Consider the following 23,116-nt stretch of genomic DNA (forward strand, 5'->3'; position numbering starts at 1 on the left):
GATTATAATATTGATATATGCGGTCTCACTGAAACTTGGTTGAGACATGAAGAATATGTCAGCATAAATGAGGCCACTCCACCCAGCCATATCAATACTCATATTGCCCGAGGCACGGGCCGAGGAGGTGGAGTTGCAGCAATCTTTGACTCATGTTTACTTATCAATACTAAACCAAAATTAAATTATACCTCCTTTGAAAGTCTCGTTTTTAGTCTTACGCATCCGACCTGGAAAACTTTGCAGCCAATCTTATTTGTTACAGTGTACCGTGCACCAGGTCCTTATTCAGAATTCTTATCTGAATTCTCTGAGTTTTTATCAACTTTGGTTCTTAAAACAGATAAAGTAATTATCGTAGGTGACTTTAATATTCATGTTGACGACGATAAAAATAGCCTTACTGTTGCATTTAACTCTATATTAGATTCTGTTGGTTTTTGTCAGAGTGTAAATAAACCAACCCACTGCTATAATCACACTCTCGACCTTGTTCTGACTTATGGTATTGAAATTGAGCAACTATTAGTCGAACCGCATAATCCTGCTTTATCCGACCATTTCTTAGTAACTTTTGAAGTACTGTTACTAGACTACAAAGCATTAGTCAAAAGCTCCTGCAGCAGAAACCTATCTGTTAGTGCTATAGCCAAATTTAAGGAAGAGATTCCACCAATACTTAACTCGATAGCATGTCTGCATGTAAGGGAGGAAACTTATACAAAATGTACACCACCCCAAATTGATCATGTTGTTGATAGTGCTACAGATGCGCTGCGAATAAAATTAGACTCTGTTGCTCCTTTGAAAAAGAAGAAAATAAAACAACATAGATTAGCTCCATGGCATAATGCCGAAACCCGCAAAATAAAGCAAAAGTCGAGACAACTTGAAAGGATATGGCGTTCCACTAAACTTGAAGAATCTCGTTTAATTTGGCATATTACTCTCAATGAATATAAGAGAGCACTGCGTAAAGCGAGAGCAGCCTACTACTCTTCATTAATAGATGAGAATAAGAATAATGCAAGATTTCTTTTCAGCACTGTAGCCAGGCTGACAGAGAGCCACAGCTCGATTGAGCCTTCTATTCCCATAGCACTCAGTAGTAATGATTTTATGTGCTTTTTTAATGATAAAATTGTTACTCTTAGAAACAAAATTAATGACCTCTTGCCTTTGACCAGTATAGTGTTATCAACAGCTCCCGGAAACGTAAGTTCTAATATTACACTAGATAGTAAACTAGAATGCTTTTCAGCCATAAACCTTGAACAATTAAATTCAATGATTCTCTCTTCTAAACCATCAACGTGTATGTTAGACCCAATTCCAACTAAGCTGTTGAAGGAAGTTTTTCCATTAATTAGCACTTCTTTATTAAATATTATGAATATGTCTTTATTATCAGGCTATGTTCCACAATCATTCAAAGTAGCAGTGATAAAACCGCTTCTTAAAAAGCACAACCTCGATCCAGAGGTTTTAGCCAATTATAGACCTATTTCCAATCTTCCGTTCCTCTCAAAAATTCTTGAGAAAGCGGTCGCAAAACAGTTGTGTGATTACTTAAAAAACAATGATTTATTTGAAGCTTTTCAGTCTGGCTTTAGAACACATCATAGCACAGACACAGCTCTGGTTAAAGTCACAAATGACATTCTAATAGCCTCTGACAAGGGACGTGTCTCTATTCTTGTTTTGCTCGATCTCAGTGCTGCATTTGATACTATCGACCATGATATCCTATTGCAAAGACTAGAGCACTTAGTTGGCATACAGGGAACTGCTTTAGGCTGGTTTAGGTCCTATCTATCTGAACGCTCTCAGTTTGTACGTGTCAATGATGAATCTTCCACGCAAACCAAAGTTAGCCATGGAGTGCCACAGGGCTCAGTGCTCGGACCTATTTTGTTCACATTATATATGCTTCCGTTAGGCAATATTATAAGGAATCATTCTGTACATTTTCATTGTTATGCGGATGATACTCAACTATATTTATCAATCAAGCCTGATGAAATTAATCATCTAAATAAAATTCAAGACTGCCTTAAGGACTTAAAAACGTGGATGACCTTAAACTTTTTGATGTTAAACATGACCAAAACTGAAGTTATTGTACTTGGCCCGAAGAATCTACGAAACAAATTATCTAAGGATATATTAACTATGGATGGCATTAATTTGGCCTCCAGTGAGACTGTAAGGAATCTTGGTGTTATATTTGATCAGGATTTATCCTTTAACGCCCACATAAAATCAATTTCAAGGACCGCCTACTTCCATCTACGTAACATTGCAAAAATCAGGCATATCTTGCTTCAAAACGATGCAGAGAAACTAGTCCATGCATTTGTTACTTCAAGGCTGGATTATTGTAACTCTTTATTATCAGGGTGTACCAAGAAGTCAGTCAAGTCGCTTCAGCTGATTCAAAATGCTGCAGCTCGTGTACTAACCAGAGTTAGGAAAAGGGACCACATTACTTCTGTTCTGGCTGCCTTACACTGGCTCCCTATAGAACACAGGATAGAATTTAAAATTCTTCTTCTCGCCTACAAAGCCCTTAATGGGCAGGCGCCATCTTACCTTAAAGAACTCATTATACCCTACTGTCCTACTAGGGCATTGCGTTCCAAGAATGCAGGGTTGTTGGTTGTTCCTAGAGTCTCTAAAAGTACAATGGGAGCCAGAGCCTTTTCTTATCAAGCTCCACATTTGTGGAATCAGCTTCCAGTTTGTGTTCGGGCGGCAGACACCCTATCCATTTTTAAGAGTGCGCTTAAGACCTTCCTTTTTGATAAAGCTTATAGTTAGGGCTGATTCGGCCCCTAGTTTTGCTGATATAGGCTTAGTTTGTCGGGGGACATCTTACTTCTTCCTTCTCTCTGTCTATACTTGTGTACTCTCATGTTCCGATTAACCCAGCTTCCCCAAATGTCTTTCTTTTTGGTGTCTATATACGCCGGGATCCGGAGTCATGGATGATCCTGCGCTACTCTGTCCTGGATCGCGAGCCCTGGATCTTGAGTCGTGGCTGTGGTCCTGGATCATAGGTCCTGGATGGATATCCTCGTGGATTCATCTTCCTATTATACACACATGCATTTCCAAACATTTGGTCTACCTATGTTGCAAATGTATTATCTTTTCAATTTACACACGGCATCTATTGCACGTCTGTCCGTCCTGGGAGAGGGATCCCTCCTCTGTTGCTCTCCCTGAGGTTTCTCCCATTTTTCCCTTTAAACTGTGGGTTTTCTTCGGAAGTTTTTCCTTGTACGATGTGAGGGTCTAAGGACAGAGGGTGTCGTATTGTCATACTGATATTTTGTACAAACTGTAAAGTCCACTGAGACAAATGTAACATTTGTGATATTGGGCTATATAAATAAACATTGATTGATTGATTGATCTGAGTATACTTCTCCCACCTCTGGTAGATCAAGTAAATTATAAGTAGCTCAAAATTGTACATTACCACCATTGTTAACATAGCTATAACATAAAAACACTTCCCTTTTCCTTTTCAATTTAAACCCAAGCCTTGTTTTCATGTTGGGCATAAGGACATGAGGTCATATTTTAGCATAATGTGAAGTTAGCAGCTGTAACTTTTTTGAGATACTTTTTTTCTTTTTATTCTAATTTCATCTAATATTTAAATCGATCCACTACTCATCTGCTTTGACATCTTCTTGGGTGATTGGGAGCAACAATTAATTAATTAAAACAAGTATTTGTACATCTATTTGTATTTAAAGTGGAAGACAACCAACAGCACTTAGCAATCTGGCACAGTTACCGATTTAAACAACAACATATTATGAATTCGAAACTAGTCTGCTTTCAATGAGCTAAAAACATGTTTCTGTTTCAGAAATGAACCTACTTACACCGCTAAGCTTAACACAACTGAGGTTTCGCGTGATTATGTTTTAGTAGTCTTTACTTTACTTGTTTAGGACCCACTTCTCTTTATGACACATTAATGTTTTGGACATTTAGAAGTGGGGAGTTTACTGATGTATTTTATGCTGATCAATATATATATATATATATACAATATATGATGTGAAAGTTGTGAAAGACCTTATTTCAGGCATCTAACCAAAAAGTATTCCGTAAAATCATTGACTTCTACATATCAAAGCCAATTTCCACTACAGAAAAAAAAAAAAAAATCTGGTAAGTCATAATTATGACTTACTATCTCATTATTATGACTTGAGATAGTAAGTCATAATAAAGAGATAGTCATGATAATGACTTACGGTATACATTTTTTATTTTTTGTGGCGCGAATGGGCTTCCATATAGACAAGGGAACATAATGCTGCCAAAACGCTAACTCATTCCAGGTTTGCAACTAATTTCTGCAGCACTCTGTTGGTGTAAAACTAATTCCAGCATTAAGTTGTACCTGCCAGATCCCAGCGGCTCAGTTTGAACTGTGCTGCTGCTGCAGTGTTAAATAGAGACGGAGCTTCAGCCTGAGGTCAGAGACACAAAGAACACATGGTGTGAAGTAACCACAGGCGGTTGGCCCACCAGTGCAGACCCACCACAGAGATTCACAAATCTCCATTTTGACCTACTTTGTAAGCTTATTTACAAGTTTATACAGTTTTATGAAAAAAGATCAACGGACCGTTTTTTAAAGTGAAGATTGAAAACCTACGGTAGAAATAGGCTAATATAGGGATTTCATGGTTTCATGTGAACCTTTCCTATCCATCAGGATTATCATGTTTCAGTGGTATATTTATATAAATACCAATGCTTTCTTAATGCAAGAGGGGGTGTATTATTAGGCAAGATAACAGTGGTAAAAGTTGGACTTTAGGACTTTTGCTTGTCTTTTTATTTATGAGTATGCCTCCAATAGCTTATGGCCAAGTGGTCAATTTCTCTATGTGGATGAAACCTGGGCTCCCATTTTTCTCCCTATTGTATCAAAACCTCTCTGTTATCTGCTCCTTCATTTCCCTGGAACCTTCCTAACCTTTGGTTCCCCCGCCTGTCCACCACTGGAGAACGTGCAAAACATAATTGTGGTCGTTTTCTAGCCAGGCTACCGTTGCTCGGCTTTGGTTCACTTGGGCACGGTGGGATCAGAAACTGCACATTTAGTATTAGAGCATTTTTACAGCTGTCCCTGTCACCATACACTAAAGCTGCCTTCACATGATACGCGATAGATGTTATAGATGTCATCTGATTTGTTGAAAGGTCGGCGGCAAACAAGGTCAAAGTTGTAATAATTTGACCTTTGAGCGCATCGCTAAAAGACCATTTCAAGCGGTGCCGAACGCAGAGGGTAGCTCTGTCCCCTAGTCAGCTGGTACCCCCCTCTCCACAGAAACATTGCTTTATTGAGCAGGGATTTTGACACACAATGCTACGAGCAAGTTTCAATATATGCTTATTTGGTATAGATTAAACCAATATTATATTTAAGTAACTAAAACCAGTGTGAGTGTGTTAACAAAAATGTAATTGGCAGCAATACAGCTAAGACCTTTTTTTTCTCAGAACTAAAACAATGATTAAAATCCACCTTTGGTCAGATCTAAAACATTTTTTTTTATGTAATCCTCTTCTATAGTTCTTGGTTTATCTCCATCTATATTCTGTAACTTTATCCATGTCTTCCTTTCCTCTGCAGTTCAATGGGAGTCCCACACTGAGCATCTCCACTTTGAAAGGAAAATAAGAAAAATAAACACTTCACTCACTACAGAGCGACTTCCTTATCTTATTATTTTCCTCTCTCTTTCTCTCTCCGCAGCTCAGCCTATTACATCCAAGCTTGATGCGAATTGGTGGGCGTACAAGGACGTGGTGCAGGGCAGCTTTGTTCCAGGTAATAGACCATCTGCAACCTCATCCATTAGTCATATGAATTGTCTTTGTGATCATGTTATGGCTTGTTTATTCTGTAGAAAGGCCATCTTTTGCACAGCGGTCTGTCCTGGGAGAGGGATCTTTCCTTAGTTGCTCTCCCAGGCATTTCTTTATTTTAATCCAAATAAATGAGAGTTTATCCTTCTCCGCCACAAAGGTCTAAAAACAGAGGCTGTTGTCTGCTGTACGGACTGTAACAACCCTGCATGCACATTTGTGATGTTGGGCTGTAAAATATTTGGTTTATTGTTATACAACATGGTGTCATAAGTACTGCACTTAAGGACACATTTGAGTTACCTGTTCTTAACCCGACCCAAAATCATTTTCCTCTGCTACATTTTGGAAGCCAATTTAGTACTTTTTAGTCTAATAAATCAAGATTCTCAAATGTGAAGATTTTCTGCTTTGGCTTTAAGAAATTGTAACATATTAAAATATATTTAAGAATTGTTTGTTGTTGCAATTAATACACTTAATTCTACTTTTAACTACATTTTCCTTATCATACTTGAGTACCATTCTCGATCCAGTAACTTGAAATTGAGTATTTTTACAGTGTGGTATTAGTACTTATACTCAAGTAAAGAATCTAAATACTTTTTCCATCACTGCCCATCACACGGTCAAATTTTGGTGAAAAAAGTGTGGCTGACTAGATTTGTATTTCAAATGAAAGATGTGTCAATTTTTCTTTTTTATAGGAAAAGCGCTATACCTAATATACCTAAACATTTAACTCCTATAGGAATACATTTGCTAATTTATGGCCAATGCTAATGCTCTGTACCAATGCAGGAAGTGGTGTGATGCAGAAAGTGAGGTGGATAGATTTCCATCAGATTGGAGTGAGTGATAGTTAGTTTTTCATAATGCAAATGACATGCATAATTATTTAAAAAGGCGTGCGATCTGTCAGATTGTGTGTTAGTATGTGGGTTTGGAGATAATGGAGATGACCCTTCCATCCACCCTTTTACTGTCACAAGCATTTACCTCAGCCAAAGTAATGTTGGGCGACTGGAAAAAGCACTATGTAAATGCAGTACATTTTTTACAGTTTTTTTACCATTTACCGTTTTCTGATAACAGCGACTCTATGGCTCTCCCTATACAGAGAGGGACAGAGAAAATGTATTTAAAGTTACTTTTAAATGAAATTAGTTTAATTTTAAGTTTTAATTTCATGCTAGAGCAAGTGTCTTTCTATTTAAATGGGATGTATCTTTTTAGAATGGAACCGAAATGTTTCCCAATGAAAGCTAGTGTGTGTGTGGATGTCAAGGGTGTGACAGGCTTTCCAGGATATTTGGGAAAGGCAAAAGGCTTGTCACATCAGTGAGCTCAGCCTGACTTTGACTAAAGCTTCTCAATCTACTCTCACATTACACCAGTTTTGGGGAATGAAGCGGGAATACAGTCAGCAAAAAAAAGCAAACTGGAATTGTATTCAGGTTATTGTCGTCTTTGGCTTACATCCCTGAGATCGCCCTTTCAGCCATGAGTACACTCAGATGATTTGCTGAGATAAAATGGACAAAGCTCTTGGTCCCATTAAAAGGAAAGTGGTGGGAGATGGGTGGAGGAGAGATGAAGAAGGAACATCAATCATTATTCCATCTTATTTATACCTCAACAGTGTTGCAGAAAGGAGACAAATCACAAATGATGCAACCTTTCTTGCCGTAGACACTGAATGATAGATAGAGATGGCTGATTGGAAAGAGTCTGGTAAAGGCTTCTGTGGTTTGCCTATCAGCTGTTACTTTGGCAAGGTAAAATATGGACCTAAATATAAGACAGGATGCAGTATGCACCACAGATGCCATGGAACAATAGTGAGTCTTTGGCATGTGAAATGGCAACATTCATTTGTGTAGTTTATCCAACAGTACCAACTGAGACAGGAACACTTTCATAAGTGGTTGGGTTCAAGGCCACTTAGTTGCTATCTGAACCCCTCTTACAATTCCCAATCCCACCTGAAGTCATTGTACATAAATTGTTATGGGGACGTATTAGCACATTTCTGGACTGCCTCCTCCACTGGTGGTTCCTCACAAAAGCTCAGGGAAGGGGCTTCTCTCTAACAAAGGTTGGTTGCTAAAACATTAAGTTTCATCTTAAAGTATTTTCTGTTGTTAAACAGAGAGAAACACTGTTTCAAGAATTCAGATAATGTGTAAATCCCACTTTTGTGTCGCTTGCCACAGTAAAGTTTCTGTTGAGCAGTCTTCCTCACTTCCTTGTGGTACGCCAAGCCATAACGAGGATGTTACCTATTCGAGGCTGGAAAAATGCAACTTGATCAGAATGGCTGTTGTAGTGTTTTAGTATAAGAGATTATTTTCTTAACATCCCTTTTGGACCGTCCACTGGATAGCTCACTGGTTAGAGCTGGCCCACATTCGGACAGTAAGCCTTTGACACGCAGATTGGTGACATTCATTTGTGTAGTTAATCCAACAGTACCAACTGAGACGGGAGCACCTTCAGGGTTGGTTGGGTTTAGGTCCACTTGGTTGTTATCTAAACCCCTCGCGGATCCCCCAATCCCACCTGAAGTCATTGTACAGAAATTGTTATGGGGCATATTAGCCCATTACTGTCTCATCCACTGTGTGGGCCACAGTCCTCTGTGGTTCCTCAGAAAAGCTCAGGGAAGGGGCTGCTCTGTAACAGAGGTGGGTGGCTATCCAGACATACATTAGGTTTGATCCTTAAAGTATTTTCTCTTGTGAAACAGAGAGAATACTGTTAAAAAAATTCAGATAACGCATTAATCTCACTATTTTGTTGCTTGTCAGAGTAAAGTTTCTGGTACGGTGTCTTCCTCACTTCCTTGTGGTACGCCAAGCCATTCAGAGGTTGTTACTGTCTGGAGGCTGAAAAATGTAACTTGATCAGAAGGGCTGTTGTAGTCCAGGTGTTTATACCCTTAAAAACACATTTGGACCGTCCACTGGATAGGTCAGTGTTTAGAGCTGACTGACGGTAAACCTTTGACACGCAAAATGGTTACATTCATTTCGGTAGTTTATCCAACAGTACCAAGTGAGACAGGAACACCTTCAAAAGTGGTTGGGTTTAAAGGTGTCCGATCATGCAGAATGCACTTTTGTATGTCTTTAATACATAAATATGTGTCCCCGGTGTGCCAGGGAACTCACAAAGTGTCAGAAAATAAAACCCTCTCTCTTTTCCTCCGTACCCAAATCTCTAGAAACGGGGGTACGTATCGGAAATGTGGGCTGGCTTTACACCCGCGGCCCTATCAGAAACGTCGCTATCAGAAACAATGCAAGACGTGTTTTGGACATTAGCAAGCATCGTTAACACTCAGAGCTAACCTGTACTGGAGAGAGTATGTGTAAAAAAGCAGAAAATAAAAAAAAGGAACTCACCTTGTAGTAAACCCTCAAGAAAAAAATCATTTGAGCTCCATACTGTTTCAGAAATAATCCTTGAAGTGGTTTGGAACATGACATGGCATTTAATCACGGCAGCATTTAGCTGCATCCGAGCAGAGAAGACAGCCTGCTCGTCACAGAACTCACTGTTTGCCTTTCCGTGCTCAAAAGGGGGTGGGGCCAGCAGCTACTGATCCAGAATCAGCCATTCTCTAACAGGGCTGAAATAGAGGGATATTAGGGATGTCTAAAATGCATGATCTGTTTGGTATTTTGAGCAAAACACATCATAGACATGTTTTTTTATATATTTTTATATATCTGATTCTGATACCCATAATATATGCCTGAAGATAGCATGATAGGAGATCTTTAAGTCCACTTGGTTGTTATCTAAACCCCTCTACCATCCCCCAATCCCACCTGAAGCCATGTACAGAAATTGTTACGGGGACGTATTAGCCCATTTCTGTCTCATCCACTGTGTGGGCGCCAGTCCCTGTAGGTTCCTCAGAAAAGCTCAGTTACAGAGGTGGGTGGCTAACCAGACATTAGTGTTCATGCTTAAAGTATTCTCTTGTAGGTAAACAAAACTGTTAGTAGATACTTTCTCATAAATCTCACTTTTGTGTCTCTTTCCAGAGAACAGTTTCTTCATCACTTGTTTTGTTACGCTAAGCCGTAAACAGGTTCTGACCAGAGACTGGAAAAAATTACCTTTGGCAAGTTGTAGTGTACAGATGTAGCACCCCATTTCAGACGTCCCTACCGTAGTGGGGCCGTGATCGGCACGGGGTCGGCCCCTGCTGAAAGGAACCCCCCGCATGACTTGATATGCCCCCTTGATAAATAAATTAAATTATAATGAAACCAGCTGCAATGGATCATGGATCCACCAGGGGGAGCAGTGATTAAAAAGCTGCCACACTGGAACTCATGTGAAATAAACCTAAAGGTATCTGATATAGCGGATATTTGTTAAGATCCATATGTCACGGATAGGATCATATTCTGTGCTAAATAAGAGACATGTAATCATTTACAAAACATCACCATGTTTTTATTTAACAAAATAATGTTGTTTAATCCATGTTGGTGTACTACAACTACAAAAAACATTGGTTTGTTTTTTCATCAGGAAATGCAGACCGGCTAAAAAAAACGATTTTAATCATCATCCTCACGATCATTTAATGTATCATATGTTCGCCGAATTGACATGAAAGCACTAATAAATGTAGTTTAATCCACGTGAGTTTACAACTACAAAAATAATCGATTTGTTTTTATATCACATCCGACGGGAGGAAATGCAGTGCTCACGGCTCTCACTACCGATTTGTAATCCTAATTTAATCATCATCTTCACGCTCATTTATGTTTATGTTCGCTGAATTGACATGAAAGCACTGACAAATATGAATATACTGTAGTCAACTTCATTAAAACGTTATTAACGTGCCTAAACTCAGTAATTCACTAAAAAGAGGTTTATTTTTAATGGAGCCTCGTCATCTCCCCACGGGCAAACAATAATATGTACAGTGTTAATAGTTTACTGTATTATTAGTGTTTAATATTACTGTCAATCACACATTGAGTTCATTGTTGTGAAATGTTAAAATCAGACCGTTGTTTTTTTAAATAGTCTGAATGAAAACGGCAGCTCTCAGGGGAACTCATAATAAACAGCTGATTCCTCATACACACAGTAGTCCAGTGGTTCTCAAACTTTTTCCCTTTTCCCCCACTTTGAACAGGTGGGCCTTTTCAAGCCCCACCCATTCCTCATCGCTCCAATAAAATGGCAGGCCAAGCTTAAAATTGTCAAATGTATCGTTCTATAATAGGGGTCTCCAACCTTTTTTAGGATGAAAGCTACTTTCAAAAAATAAAACAAATCGTGAGCTACTTTTACTCCTCTTTTTTAGTTTTTTTGCAGTGTATATATTTAGCACATTTTAACATTATTATATGCTACCTTTAACCTTTGTGTGCTGTTTGGGTCTGTGGGACCCGTTTGCAGTGTTTACTAAAAGAAAATGTATGCAATTTAATTATTTTAACCTGCTTTATTTGGTGGTGGACGTCACATCCTCTAGGGTCCGGGGGCATGCACCCCCAGGAAGATTTTTTTTAAATGTTGAAGTTAAATGCATCAATCTGGTGCACTTTGAGCTAGGGCTGCTCAATTAATCCATTTTAATCGCAATTACGATTTTGGCTTGCAACGATTATCTCTCTAGGTCGTCCTCAGACGAGCCCTCACTCGTTGCTTCCAGTCATCCCGGTTCTCCATACATCTGGCCAGTTCATTGGTACTTTGTGCTCCTACGTCATTCTTGAGTACGTCCACGTATGTTTGTGCGGGACGTCCTCGTGACCGATGCCCGTGTGTTGGTTCCCACAGCACCAATTTGCCGGCTGGCAGCTCTTGATGCCTTTGGCAATGTCCTGCTAGTCTCATTCTCCTGGCTGCAATTTTCTCGCTCACCCTTGGTATTCCCTCGTACAGGATGTTGTTGGTTAAATGTACACTCTTGCTGATGTTAAGTACTGCTCGCAACATTCTGGTGTAGCATCCGTCTAGAGACTTTTGCAGAGTTGGCTTCAGGGTCCAGCATTCACTGCCATAGAGGAGAACAGACTCTACCGTTACATAGAAGAAGCTGAGTTTGATTTTGATTATGAAAACAACATAATCGAAATAAAATGATTTTATTTTTTTTAAATAGGTTTTTCAGTTGAATTATACTTAAAGTTCAGGGTAATCAACTGTTAAAAACATACTTTTCAAATTATTTTCTTCAATAAATTGATGTTTTCAAAGTAAATGGTTAATCGTTTTTAATAATCGTGATATCAATTATTGACCCAAATAATCGAGATTATGATTTTTGCCATAATCGAGCAGCCCTACTTTGAGCCCAACATGAATTTATGGATACAGCTCTCAACACTCAGATGAAAGGGAGCTGTATACTTCTCAATAATCCAAACATCTTTAGAATATGATCACAACAAATCATTTAAACTTGTTTATTCTTATCTTATGTTACCTAGTTAGCGTTCTTTCTTTTTATTTATGCATATTTGACTAATCCCTCCCCTTTTAAACTTTTTACTGTCCTATAGTACACATTGGAATGATTTCTTACTTTATTTTTTACAACTTTATTAAATAGATAAAGGTGTGCTCTCTCTCTTGCTCTCTCGCTCTCTCTCTCGCTCCACATTGCTTTTCTTCCCGACTGCAACGCTGTTGTGTGTGTCTGTGAGAGCCTTTCACATGTGTGTATGAGAGATTTTTTACCAGTGGCGAGCCTGTCTCTGAGGGCCTAAGATATTCTACAAAATAATATTTAAAAACATTAAAATAAAATTATATTTTTCTTTATATATTTTTTTTAAATATGTTTTTAGTAATATTTGTCATTAGTTTTACCAAAAATAACTTAATATAAATAACATTTTCAAAGAAATAAATCCTTTGAATCTGCCTATTCAGTTTCTGTTTGAATGTGAAGGGTTAAATGAAAGAAGCTCGTCTCTGCGAGTCTGTGAAGACAGGAGCTGATTGGACGTCCAGCTATGAATTTACAGAGGGCCAGCTATAGTAACTAGGGGTGTAACGGTACACGTACCGAAATTATTCGGTACGGGCCCTTCGGTTCGGTACAGGTGTGTACCGAAGTGTACCGAACGAATATAACGTTAAACGTAAAAAATTGAGAACGTGAACAACTTTTTGGAAGTAATCTCAGGTGCTGCGTCGCAGCATTCAGAGTAATTTGCTCACATTGGGTTCAACGCGTCATAGAGCGAGCAAGTCATTTAATTGGATGAGAGGCATACTATGAGAGCTGGTCAGAGGGATGCGTTCAAATGTAGTCAGTAATTTGAGGAACTGTCGAAAATTAATGGCGAACGCAGATAAAGTTGAGCTCGAAAATCCTCCAGCATCATTGAAGTCTCCGGTTTGGGAACATTTTGGTTTCGCAGTTACGTACAAGGATGAAGGACAAAGACAGGTGGACCGAACCAAAGCTGTTTGTCGGCATTGTTCAACTAAAATTGGTTACGCGGCTGGCAATACATCAAACTTGCACACTCATTTGAAAAGGCATCACCCGAACGTGAATATCACCGGTACCAAAAGAAAAAAGACTGAAGTGCAAACCCATCTCCCACTAGCATTTAAGCCTCCACCACTCGCAGAGAGTTCAGACCGAGCCAAAGCTATTACAAACGCCAAATATCCTTATGTTGCCATGTTAGCAAAGCGCTACCTGGCTGTATCTGCTACCTCTGTCCCTAGCGAGAGGGTGTTCTCCACAGCAGGAGACATTGTTAGTGCCAGCAGATCTGCCCTTTCGGCAAGCAATGTGGACAAGTTAATTTTTCTTTAAAAAAACATGAAAATACAATGACAAGCAAGTCATAATGTCAAGCTGGCTGCTTAGGAACTAGTACAGTACAGTTCAAATACAGATTATTTCAGTGAATCGAAAAGCTGCACCTTAATGTTTATTTTATTTTATATTTTTTTTAGTGAAGATTCACAGTTTAATAAAAAATAAAAAACCCAAAACTAATAGTTTATGTTTTGTGAGTACTAGTAGCATACAGTAAAGTTCAAATACAGATTATTTCAGTTCATCGAAATGCTGCACCTTAATGTTTATTTTATTATATTTTGTATTTATTTGAGTGAATACATTATTCACAGTTTAATAATAATAATAAAAAATATATATATATATGTTTTATTTTGTGAAAAAAAATTCTGCTGTACCGAACCGAACCGTGACCAAAAAACCGAGGTACGTACCGAACCGAAATGTCTGTGAACCGTTACACCCCTAATAGTAACTGAACGAGAGAGTAATGTCAAATGACAGTACAATTGACCAATCATATCTTCCCTCTAAATGGGTGGGCTTTATTATCGCGGACTTTATGACAAGTTCCGCCCGCTGTGAAACGTTTCTTGTTTCCATAGCAACAACAACTGTCAACAGCGTAAACTCGCCTTCAAAATAAAAGCATGCCAAATTACACTTAAGACATACAACTGCAACGAAAGTAACAAACACAATGCAATATCCTTTTCAATTTCAAAGAACACAAATTGGGTTATCAATACAAAGGTTTTCTTGTATTTGACGACGCAATATTCTCTATACAGAGCTTGAAAGTGATGTGCTGCACGGATGCTTTAGCTATAGATATTCCTAATATTCAACTGTTATCCCAAGTACCAGTACAATGTAGTTTAAATATACAGCTTTTAAGAACACACCTGTTGCGTTGTGTGGGTGGGGACGGCGACACTCTCTTAATACGTCCATGACACAGTCACGTTGAGCTACGTCGATGCAGAAGTGGGCGTGGTTCAATCTAAACTTGGTCAGAAAAATAATAGACACACCCTGGGCTGCTTAAGGGCTCTGTCTGATTTGGGACTAAGCCATTCATTCCTTTCATGGAAACTCATATCATGAATATTTTAGTTTTTATGTGAATTATTTAAACAATCACAATTATCTTCATTGCAAACTGCAAATATGCTGAACATTTAGATATTCTCTGGCTGCAAACTGGCAAGACTGTACTCCCTTCAAAGTTGGAGCTTCTTGGCTTTCTCTGTGAAGCAGACTGAATCAACTTGTCAAACTGCCATTCTGTAATTCTGAGTTTTTCTCCAGCACACAAGTTGGCAAGCTAGTAAAGTGTGTGTTCCTTTTGTGAGGGTATCACTCTCTGAGAGAGATATTGATGTAGGACGAAAATAAATCTTTTTTAGATTCAGTGATGTGTATGGGAGCAAATAAAGGTCCTTCAAATAATAATTGATTCATTCTTAAGCTAGTATTAGGTCATTTCCTTAAGTGCCTTTCTCTCTAACCAATTTTGCTTTCTTTCTCACATTCGATCTGGCTTGGGACCGATCATTTTAACTAGAATCTATTCCAGAATCATCTTTTCTTAGTTGCCTTTTCCTAAAGCAAAGTACATCGTTATGGTTTCCATATTTTTTGTATCGGTCAGAATAGAGATGGTATCAGTGAAGTTAGGGCTGTGCAATTAATCGTATTTTAATCGCGATTACGATTATGGCTTGCGACGATTATGAAAACAGCATAATTGACAAAATACGATTATTTTGCTGGGTGCGCTTTCGCCCCTCCCTAAAAGCCCACTCGGCCACGTGGGAGTGACAGGTGTTGTGAGTGTTCAGCTCGAGCGAAGATGTCAGAACAAGAGCAGCAACTCGTTAAAAAGAAGGGTAAAACTATTTCCACTATTTGCAAGTACTTTGTCATTACATTTCACATCGCTAAAGATATGTGCACTGTTAGCAACCAGGGCTTTAAGCAACTTGTCAACACGTTGCACAAGCGTTACGCGATGCCGTCTCTGTATTATTTCAGCAGGTCTGCGCTGCCTGCACTATATGACAAATGCCGTGGGGAAGTTGAGAGAGATGTGGCTTCAGCTGACTACTTTGCTACCACAACAGACCTATGGTCTAGCCCAGGGTTGCCCAACCAGTCGATCGCGAGATGTGTCTAAAAATAGAACAACAATATTCTGTTTTATCGTTAATGTCCTGTAACATAATCTTCCTGTGCCAGAATAATGCACTTGAACGCATCAAAGCTTTGTGATTGGCCGGCGTCACCCCATGTGTCGGGGCGTGGCTGAGGGTCTTCAGTACAGGTGGCAATATTGTCACCTGCCTGCGCTCATCTCTGAAACCAGACCATGTCAACAGGCTGGTGTTTCTTGCAAAACATCTTTAAGAGATGACATGAGCAGCCCTACCAGCATTTGCCATGGTGGCCAAAACATTTTTATTTGGTCTTAAATTGTAGTTCAACATTTATTTCCTGTTACTTCTGGACAATGACGGTTGGCCAGCCTTCAACGTTTAACTGAGTGGAATATGTTGATTATGTTTTACCAAAATGTTGGCTATATGTTAAGGAGTTTTCAGTAGGTTGTGACCGTGCACTGCAACATATTTGATTTAATTTATTTTGGTATAATTTATTTTTATTTATCATATTAATAATATATGTTTAGTATGGTTTTGGAAGTGCGCTCCAACATATTTGTTGATCTTGTTTATTGGTAAAATATTATTTGTTTTAAAGTTCAATAAATGGTCAATGAATAATCGTCAAAATAATCGTGATATCAATTATTGACCCAAATAATCGTGATTATGATTTTTGCCATAATCGCACAGCCCTAAGTGAAGTGTAGTGAGATCTTGAGGACATTTGTGATGATATTGAAGCAACATGATAGAGAAGAGGAGCTGGACGGTGTGTTTGTTTGGTTCCTCTCACATCACCATTGTATGTGTTTCTGTGCCTGCGTGGCCATGAGAGTGAGGGCTGACAAGAGGAAATAAAGGAGGAGGAGGGGGAGGAGGAGGAGGAGGAGGGGGAGGAAGAAGAAGCAGTAAAAAAGTGAGAGGTGTGGTGATGAAGAGAAAGGGTAGTGAGAGCTCCTGGGATCTGCCCTTTCCTCCTGATCTGATCTTTACTTGTATAGCTGTATGTGTTTCTTTTGTGTGAGTGTGTCCACTGCATGCCTTAAAGTGAGAACGGGGGGGAAATGTGTATCATTTCACAAGTTTTAACAAGTCTGTTAAATCCTCTCTCTGCTTACAGCACCCTCAGGAAAGCATTCAAACACCAGTTGTAGTTAGAATCCTAACTCCATAATAATAAACATACAACACAACTCTCCTAGGAAATAAAACTGTTAAACAGTGGCTTTATTTATAAAAAATACTTTGAACATAATAGTAATACATGCCACTATTATTGGAAAGACAATTTTAACCAGAAGGTTCTTCTTTTAATTTTGTTTTACAAAAACTCAACATTACAATTATAATACAATATGATATAATTACAATTTTGCACATTGGAACGACTGGGGAAATAACAGGCAAGAGGACTTAATTACACAACTCAGACAGAGAATCCTGTTAAGAAAAGTTGGACTGGAGGCTGGTTGCTTGCAGGCTGGATGCTAGTTGAAAGGAGAGAGCTGCAACACAGGAACTAGCTAGAGGCAAGCCGGCCTATACCGCTAGATAATAGAGATTAAGGCTTGGACATGGGTTTGTTGCTATAACTGAAGTGGGCAGGCTAGAGGCCAACTAGCTGGAAGCTTTCACACTGGAGGCTAGCGTACTGGAGGCTAGCATGCATACATTACATTACATGTCACTTGTTAGCCGCTTTTATCCAAAGCCAGGGTATGGCGCCAGGGTATGGCTGGGGTAGGCTACAGCCATACCAAGAAATAGCTTAGCCCCACCATGAAAAATGATGTTAAAGTAAGCAAAATAAAGTCCGCCTACTCGCGCGGAGTAAATTGCACAGACACAGTTAGTAAGATTGATTTCAGTAGCCACTTGTCTGGAAATACCGAAGACTAGAAACGGTTTTGAAAACTTTTGTCACGTAGTGATCGTCTTCTCAATAGAACATTTTTGATAATGTCTTCTGGCCAATCAGAATCAAAATAACAGCATGGTGTTGTTACAGGAAGTCCCGACGGAGAATACCTTTGCTGTAGTACATCTCTATATACATCGATACAACATTACGTGTTGATAGAAATCATCACGTAATGAAATAAGACCCCACGGTTTGATGAGTGATAGGTGTGTGGGCTGTCTTTCATTTTGACACACAGAACAATGGGGGCTATCCACCCTTATCCACAATGTAAAGTCATTCACAGCCTCTTCCCTCTTCTCTCTCTGAGGAGCAGCAGGTTCAGCTTTCAGAACAAAGTAACAAAAAACTAAAATGGCATTAATTTTTTTAAATATGTCGTGTAGTAATAGATGTATTTATTTTTCTTCTCAAGAGAGCACCAGAATGTGTATTTTATGTTAGTATTTCAAAAAATCTCCTGGGGGAGAATCCCCCCAGACCCCCTGCAGGGGTTGGGTTTTCAGCATGTCAACTCTTTCACCTGTGGGGAAATTGCAGGATTGCCTCCAGGTCGCCCTTTTATTTACTACAAGACAAATGTGCCTTTTTATTTCATACAGTTCAATTTGGATTGAGACAGGGAAATAATCTAAACCTCACGCGTGGCGTTTCACTGTCAAGGGGAGCGTGTATGTAATTACATTGCAAATACTGACTTGAGCCCCACCATGCACTGTATGGGTTAGCCCTACCATAGATTACCCAACAAAAATACTGGCGCCGCAACTGCATACACTCAATACTGTGGTCAATCCCCACAGGAGCAATTTGAGGTGAAGTGTCTTGCCCAAGGACACAATGACATGCTGGCTGCAGTGGGGATTTAGCCAGGGCTCCCCTGTTAAGAAGACCATCGCACTAACCAACTGAGCCACAGAGCCACGGCCCACAAGTTAGCGTTTTGTTAAAGCACATTTTGGAATTGTTGTCAATTCAGAGGATTATTTGTTTATGTAAATCACCTTCACAGCCAACCCAGTCTCACGGCATTTCGTGTTATAGTCACGACATTTAATCTATTGATTCAATTTGAAAAGCAATGTATTTCTATTGGTAGTGTGTTTCGTGCCTGCAACACGTATTTTTGTCCGGTTGGGTCTTGGAAGACCGGAAACTGTGTGGTTCATAAAAGCATGTTCTTACTCAATATCAAGCCACGATTATTGTTTTTATTTTAAATCGTATAATGTCGGACTTTTTTTGCCGTCCGTGAGGAAAATAAATGGGGCTCAGAGCCTCAGAATACTGAAATCTGTATTTTTCTTTTTCCTTCTAATTTGTTATTCTTTTCTAAATAACACACTGTTATTTACTCAACAATAGCACACAATTATCCTTGTTTTTATTTGTTTAATTCTATAACCTCTGGCTTTTTTGGCGTCCGTCAGGAACTGAATTTCATAATAAAATAAATAAAAACAGATACACACCCACTGAACTGATTACCCAAGATCCTCAGCTATGGTTTAAGCTTGGTGATTGGATTGTTTAGCCGCAATGCACGTTGGGATATGGTGTTTATGCAATATGAATGATCAAAACAAATAAATGGTGAATCAGACAGAGTTGTCTTTCTGGTTATTTATTTGAAGCTTCAAATACATAAGATACAATCAAAATAGACACAGGTCTCACAGAGTATAGAATAGTCTGCGCGAGTGTGCGCAGTACAATATAGTAGCAAGGCTTATATACAAGAAAGAGTGAGAAGTTCAGAAATCTGTCTTCACACGGCGGCATTGTAATACACGGTTCGGCTGCATTAAATATTACACATCTGCCGTAGTTCTTTATTTATAGAGCCCTGATTAGAAGACCTTTGGACAAACTGGAAGAACTGCCACGGAAACTGAATACGTGACGTGGATCATAAATATATCAGCAATTAAACAACATCTTCAATTTCTCTTCTCACAATATGTCTCCTTGCATTATCAACATTAATTCGGCTGACTTTTATATTTGATCCAATTGGTAGATAGGTAGCAGTGCACAGCTGATAGAAAAGACTTTTAAAAAAAAGATATTACTGATTTTCTTTGAATATAAGAATTTAAATATTGAGTTGAAAGAATAGGTTTTGGATGATGGGAGACACACAGGCGGCGCCAGGGGGGCGCTAGGGGGTGCTGAAGCTCCCCCTAGGATAGCCATAGCACCCCCCAAGCACCCCCAAGAAATGTATGTATTTTTTTATTTTTACATGTGAAATTCATAATTTGAAATTTATTGATTCAAAAATAATATGCCACAGTACAGAACAAGTACTTCTGGGTCTCTGTGTTTCATTCAAGCTTGGCTCTGTGTGTGTGTGTGTGTGGCAGGCGCACATTTAGTGTGATTAAAGTGCGAGCGAGAGAGAGAGAGCACACCGTGCCAGGGACCGTGTTGTTATCTGTTTAGCTAGCTGCACTAACGGATATAATGAGCTGTTTCTACTACAAGGTGAAGGGAATGTCCTCTCCTGTCAGACTGAGGGACTCAGGTGAGCTAAAGGACTCTCTGAGTGTTTAGATAGTTAACTTTAGTCAAAGTTATCTCAGTGGGTCTGAAACGGTTTGGTCACGATTTATGTAAACAATTATTTCCGAGGCACACCTTCATATGATCATTATAGTTATAAAACAATAAGAGAATAAATGAAAAACAGTTATGAAATACTATATGACAGTAAAACAAGAATACACTTTAAAAGGAGAGTGATTTGTAAAATATCCATAAAGAAAAAGTAAATCTGTTTACAGTTCTGTTTCATATGGGTGTTGAGAGATGTATCCATAGATCTCTTAATTTTGCCCTCTAAGTGCACCAGATTGATGCATTTAACTTCAATATTTAAAAAATAAATCTTCCCGGGGGAGCATGCCCCCGGACCCCCTAGAGCAGTGGTTCTCAAATGGGGGTACGCGGACCCCTAGGGGTACGTTGGAGTACTGCAGGGGGTACGTGAGATTTATTTTATGTTAATGAAAGAAAAAAAACATTAGTAATGCATTTAAACAAACTACTAATAGTAGATTAACTACTTTATGTTTACAGTAATTCTGGATAATAAAATGGGAAAAATAAACGGGGTGCTCTCTTTTCCTCTCCCTCTCCTGACAGCCCGTCAGTCTCATGCAGCTCGCTGAACCTGTAATAAGTGACCCGAGTCACCCGACATTAAAGAATAAATATATTTCTTATAACTAGTTTAGCTAGTTCCAGAGTAGATAAACTAGCTAACCAGTTAAGCCCTGAGCCTGTTTTTCAGCTTTCAGGCTCGAAAATGCCACTAACACAACAAATTATATATCTTCACTTCTAAAAGGGGTAAATTAATAATAATTTTTCTCAAAGCAAGGTTACATCTGTGAGTTGGATGTAGAAGTGTCAGAATCAATATAGATGTTTTTATTTTAAAGTAAATTCAGATGGAACATAGTAAAAACATGTAAATTCTAATGTCCACCTAAAAAAAAACCTTTACTTATAGTGAAAACCACCCTTGCATGATGGGTTAGTAGACTAAAAGCTTTAGGAATCCAAACTATAACATATAATAAGTACCCTGTATCAAGATTGATGCAAAACAAGTGAAATTTGACCTTTTTAGAGAGATTTAGAAAAATAAAGTCTAAGCGGACTCACCTCTGGGTAATTTGGGAACCATCGGTTCCATTTGAACTTTTTCACTGTAAAAATCCTTTTATTACTTTGAATTATCACTATAGGTATTCATTCCATCCAAATACAACTGTTGTGAAAAAATAAAAAAATAAAAATAAAACATAGGCTTACTCTTACAGTGAGCCTCTGAATTAGACCCGAGCGAAAAATGCTAACCTATTACAGCACCGAAAATCACTCCTCGCTCCCTTATTACTTATCCTAGCTGCACATCCAACACATTGTTTATGATCGCAAGGAGACACAGAATCTAACGGTGCCCACCTGAACAGCCCAACACTGAAAGATACAAACTCGCGACGTTATCAACAAAAACGTACATCAAAACAAATGGCGCTAGCGCTAATGCGCTAGGCTAACAATGACTTACCTTTCTCGTTGTCTGGTCTAAACTGGTCTTCAATGGCATTACAACGATAAAAACGATGATGTAGTTAATCCATAGATTAATATCCAATGGGGCTGTGTCCCCTTTGCAATGTTCTGATAATCTATAAGCAATAAAACTGCAATTCCGTTATCTGCTGTCCGCTCTGTGCTCCGTGCGCTCTGGGTCCTGCTGCATTTCCTGCTTCGTTACGTTGTAAACAATAAATGAAGTCGGCTGCGTAATGTACTTAAGCTGGCTGGCATTCTTTATAGTTTACGCAGGACCATATCTCTGGAACCCATTGGTCGATTCGTGTGATTTACACCTTTTTCTTAACCATCAGAACCAATAGAATCGATGGGCAGTTCCCAAATCTACGTAAACATTACCATAGCGGACGTAATAGAGAAGCAAATGAAGCATATCTGAAAGTGTAAGCCTGGACGGCAATACTTTATACCGAGTATATTGCCATAAATATGATGATTGATTATCAGTAAAAAATTATACGTAACACAAAGACATTGGATTAACCTTGAGATGCGTTTTTATTCCGTTGAACACAACTTTTGATCACAAATCAAAAAAGGCAAGATGTAATTATTGTAATATTTTTGAAACCGGATGTTGTTTACTTTCTCTTTTCTGGCTGATAGCTCCAGGAATTCGAGGTCGGACAGTGATCACATTACATGTGTGGAATCTGTGGAGTCTCAGCTTTAATCGTATATCTTGTTTGTGCAGTTAAGATAGTAATAAGGGCATTTCTACCATGTGTTGTGTGTAAAAAAGCGTTAGCATTAGTTAGCATTTTTTCGCTCAATGCTAATTCAAAGGCTTGGTATTACTCTTGTGTTTTTTCTAGCTAACAATTGTTCTTATTGTCAGTTAGCGGAGTTTCTTACCTTTAAAAGGGTATGAAACATTAATAGTTTCATAAATGTTAAGAAGCCCTGAGACATGTGAGAAGAAAAAAAACTGTGGGAGGGGTCCACTGGGGGGACCTTCGGGCTTAACTGGCTAAGTGTGTTAGGTCTAACTGTATTTTGCTCCACTCAACGGTCCGTCACAGCGGCGGAGCTGTGATCATGCAGAGCTGCGTGTTCTCCGTCAGCAGCAGCTGATCTCTGATCTCTGTCTCGCATCCGGTTAGACATCACTCGCGTTTATGTCCAAATCTATCAGATCTAGCTAGTTCTAGTTAATTATATGACTGCCTGCTTATCAAA

The 23,116-nt window shown here is 38.9% G+C and overlaps 1 protein-coding gene across 2 annotated transcripts in view; it reads left to right on the forward strand.

The window, feature by feature from the left end:
• LOC117558024 (carbonic anhydrase-related protein 10-like) overlaps window positions 1-23,116 on the forward strand; it is a 209,244-nt gene that overhangs the window by 17,947 nt on the left and 168,181 nt on the right. The window contains exon 2 of one of the 2 annotated variants that reach the window (XM_034233983.1): window positions 5,795-5,869. The exons of the other annotated variant lie outside the window; for it this stretch is intronic. Coding sequence (XP_034089874.1) covers window positions 5,795-5,869 — 75 coding nt within the window. The remainder of the gene's footprint in view (window positions 1-5,794; window positions 5,870-23,116) is intronic. 2 annotated transcript variants of the gene reach the window in all.

The sequence above is a fragment of the Gymnodraco acuticeps genome, unplaced genomic scaffold (assembly GCF_902827175.1).
Source record: "Gymnodraco acuticeps unplaced genomic scaffold, fGymAcu1.1, whole genome shotgun sequence".
Classification (NCBI taxonomy): domain Eukaryota; kingdom Metazoa; phylum Chordata; class Actinopteri; order Perciformes; family Bathydraconidae; genus Gymnodraco; species Gymnodraco acuticeps.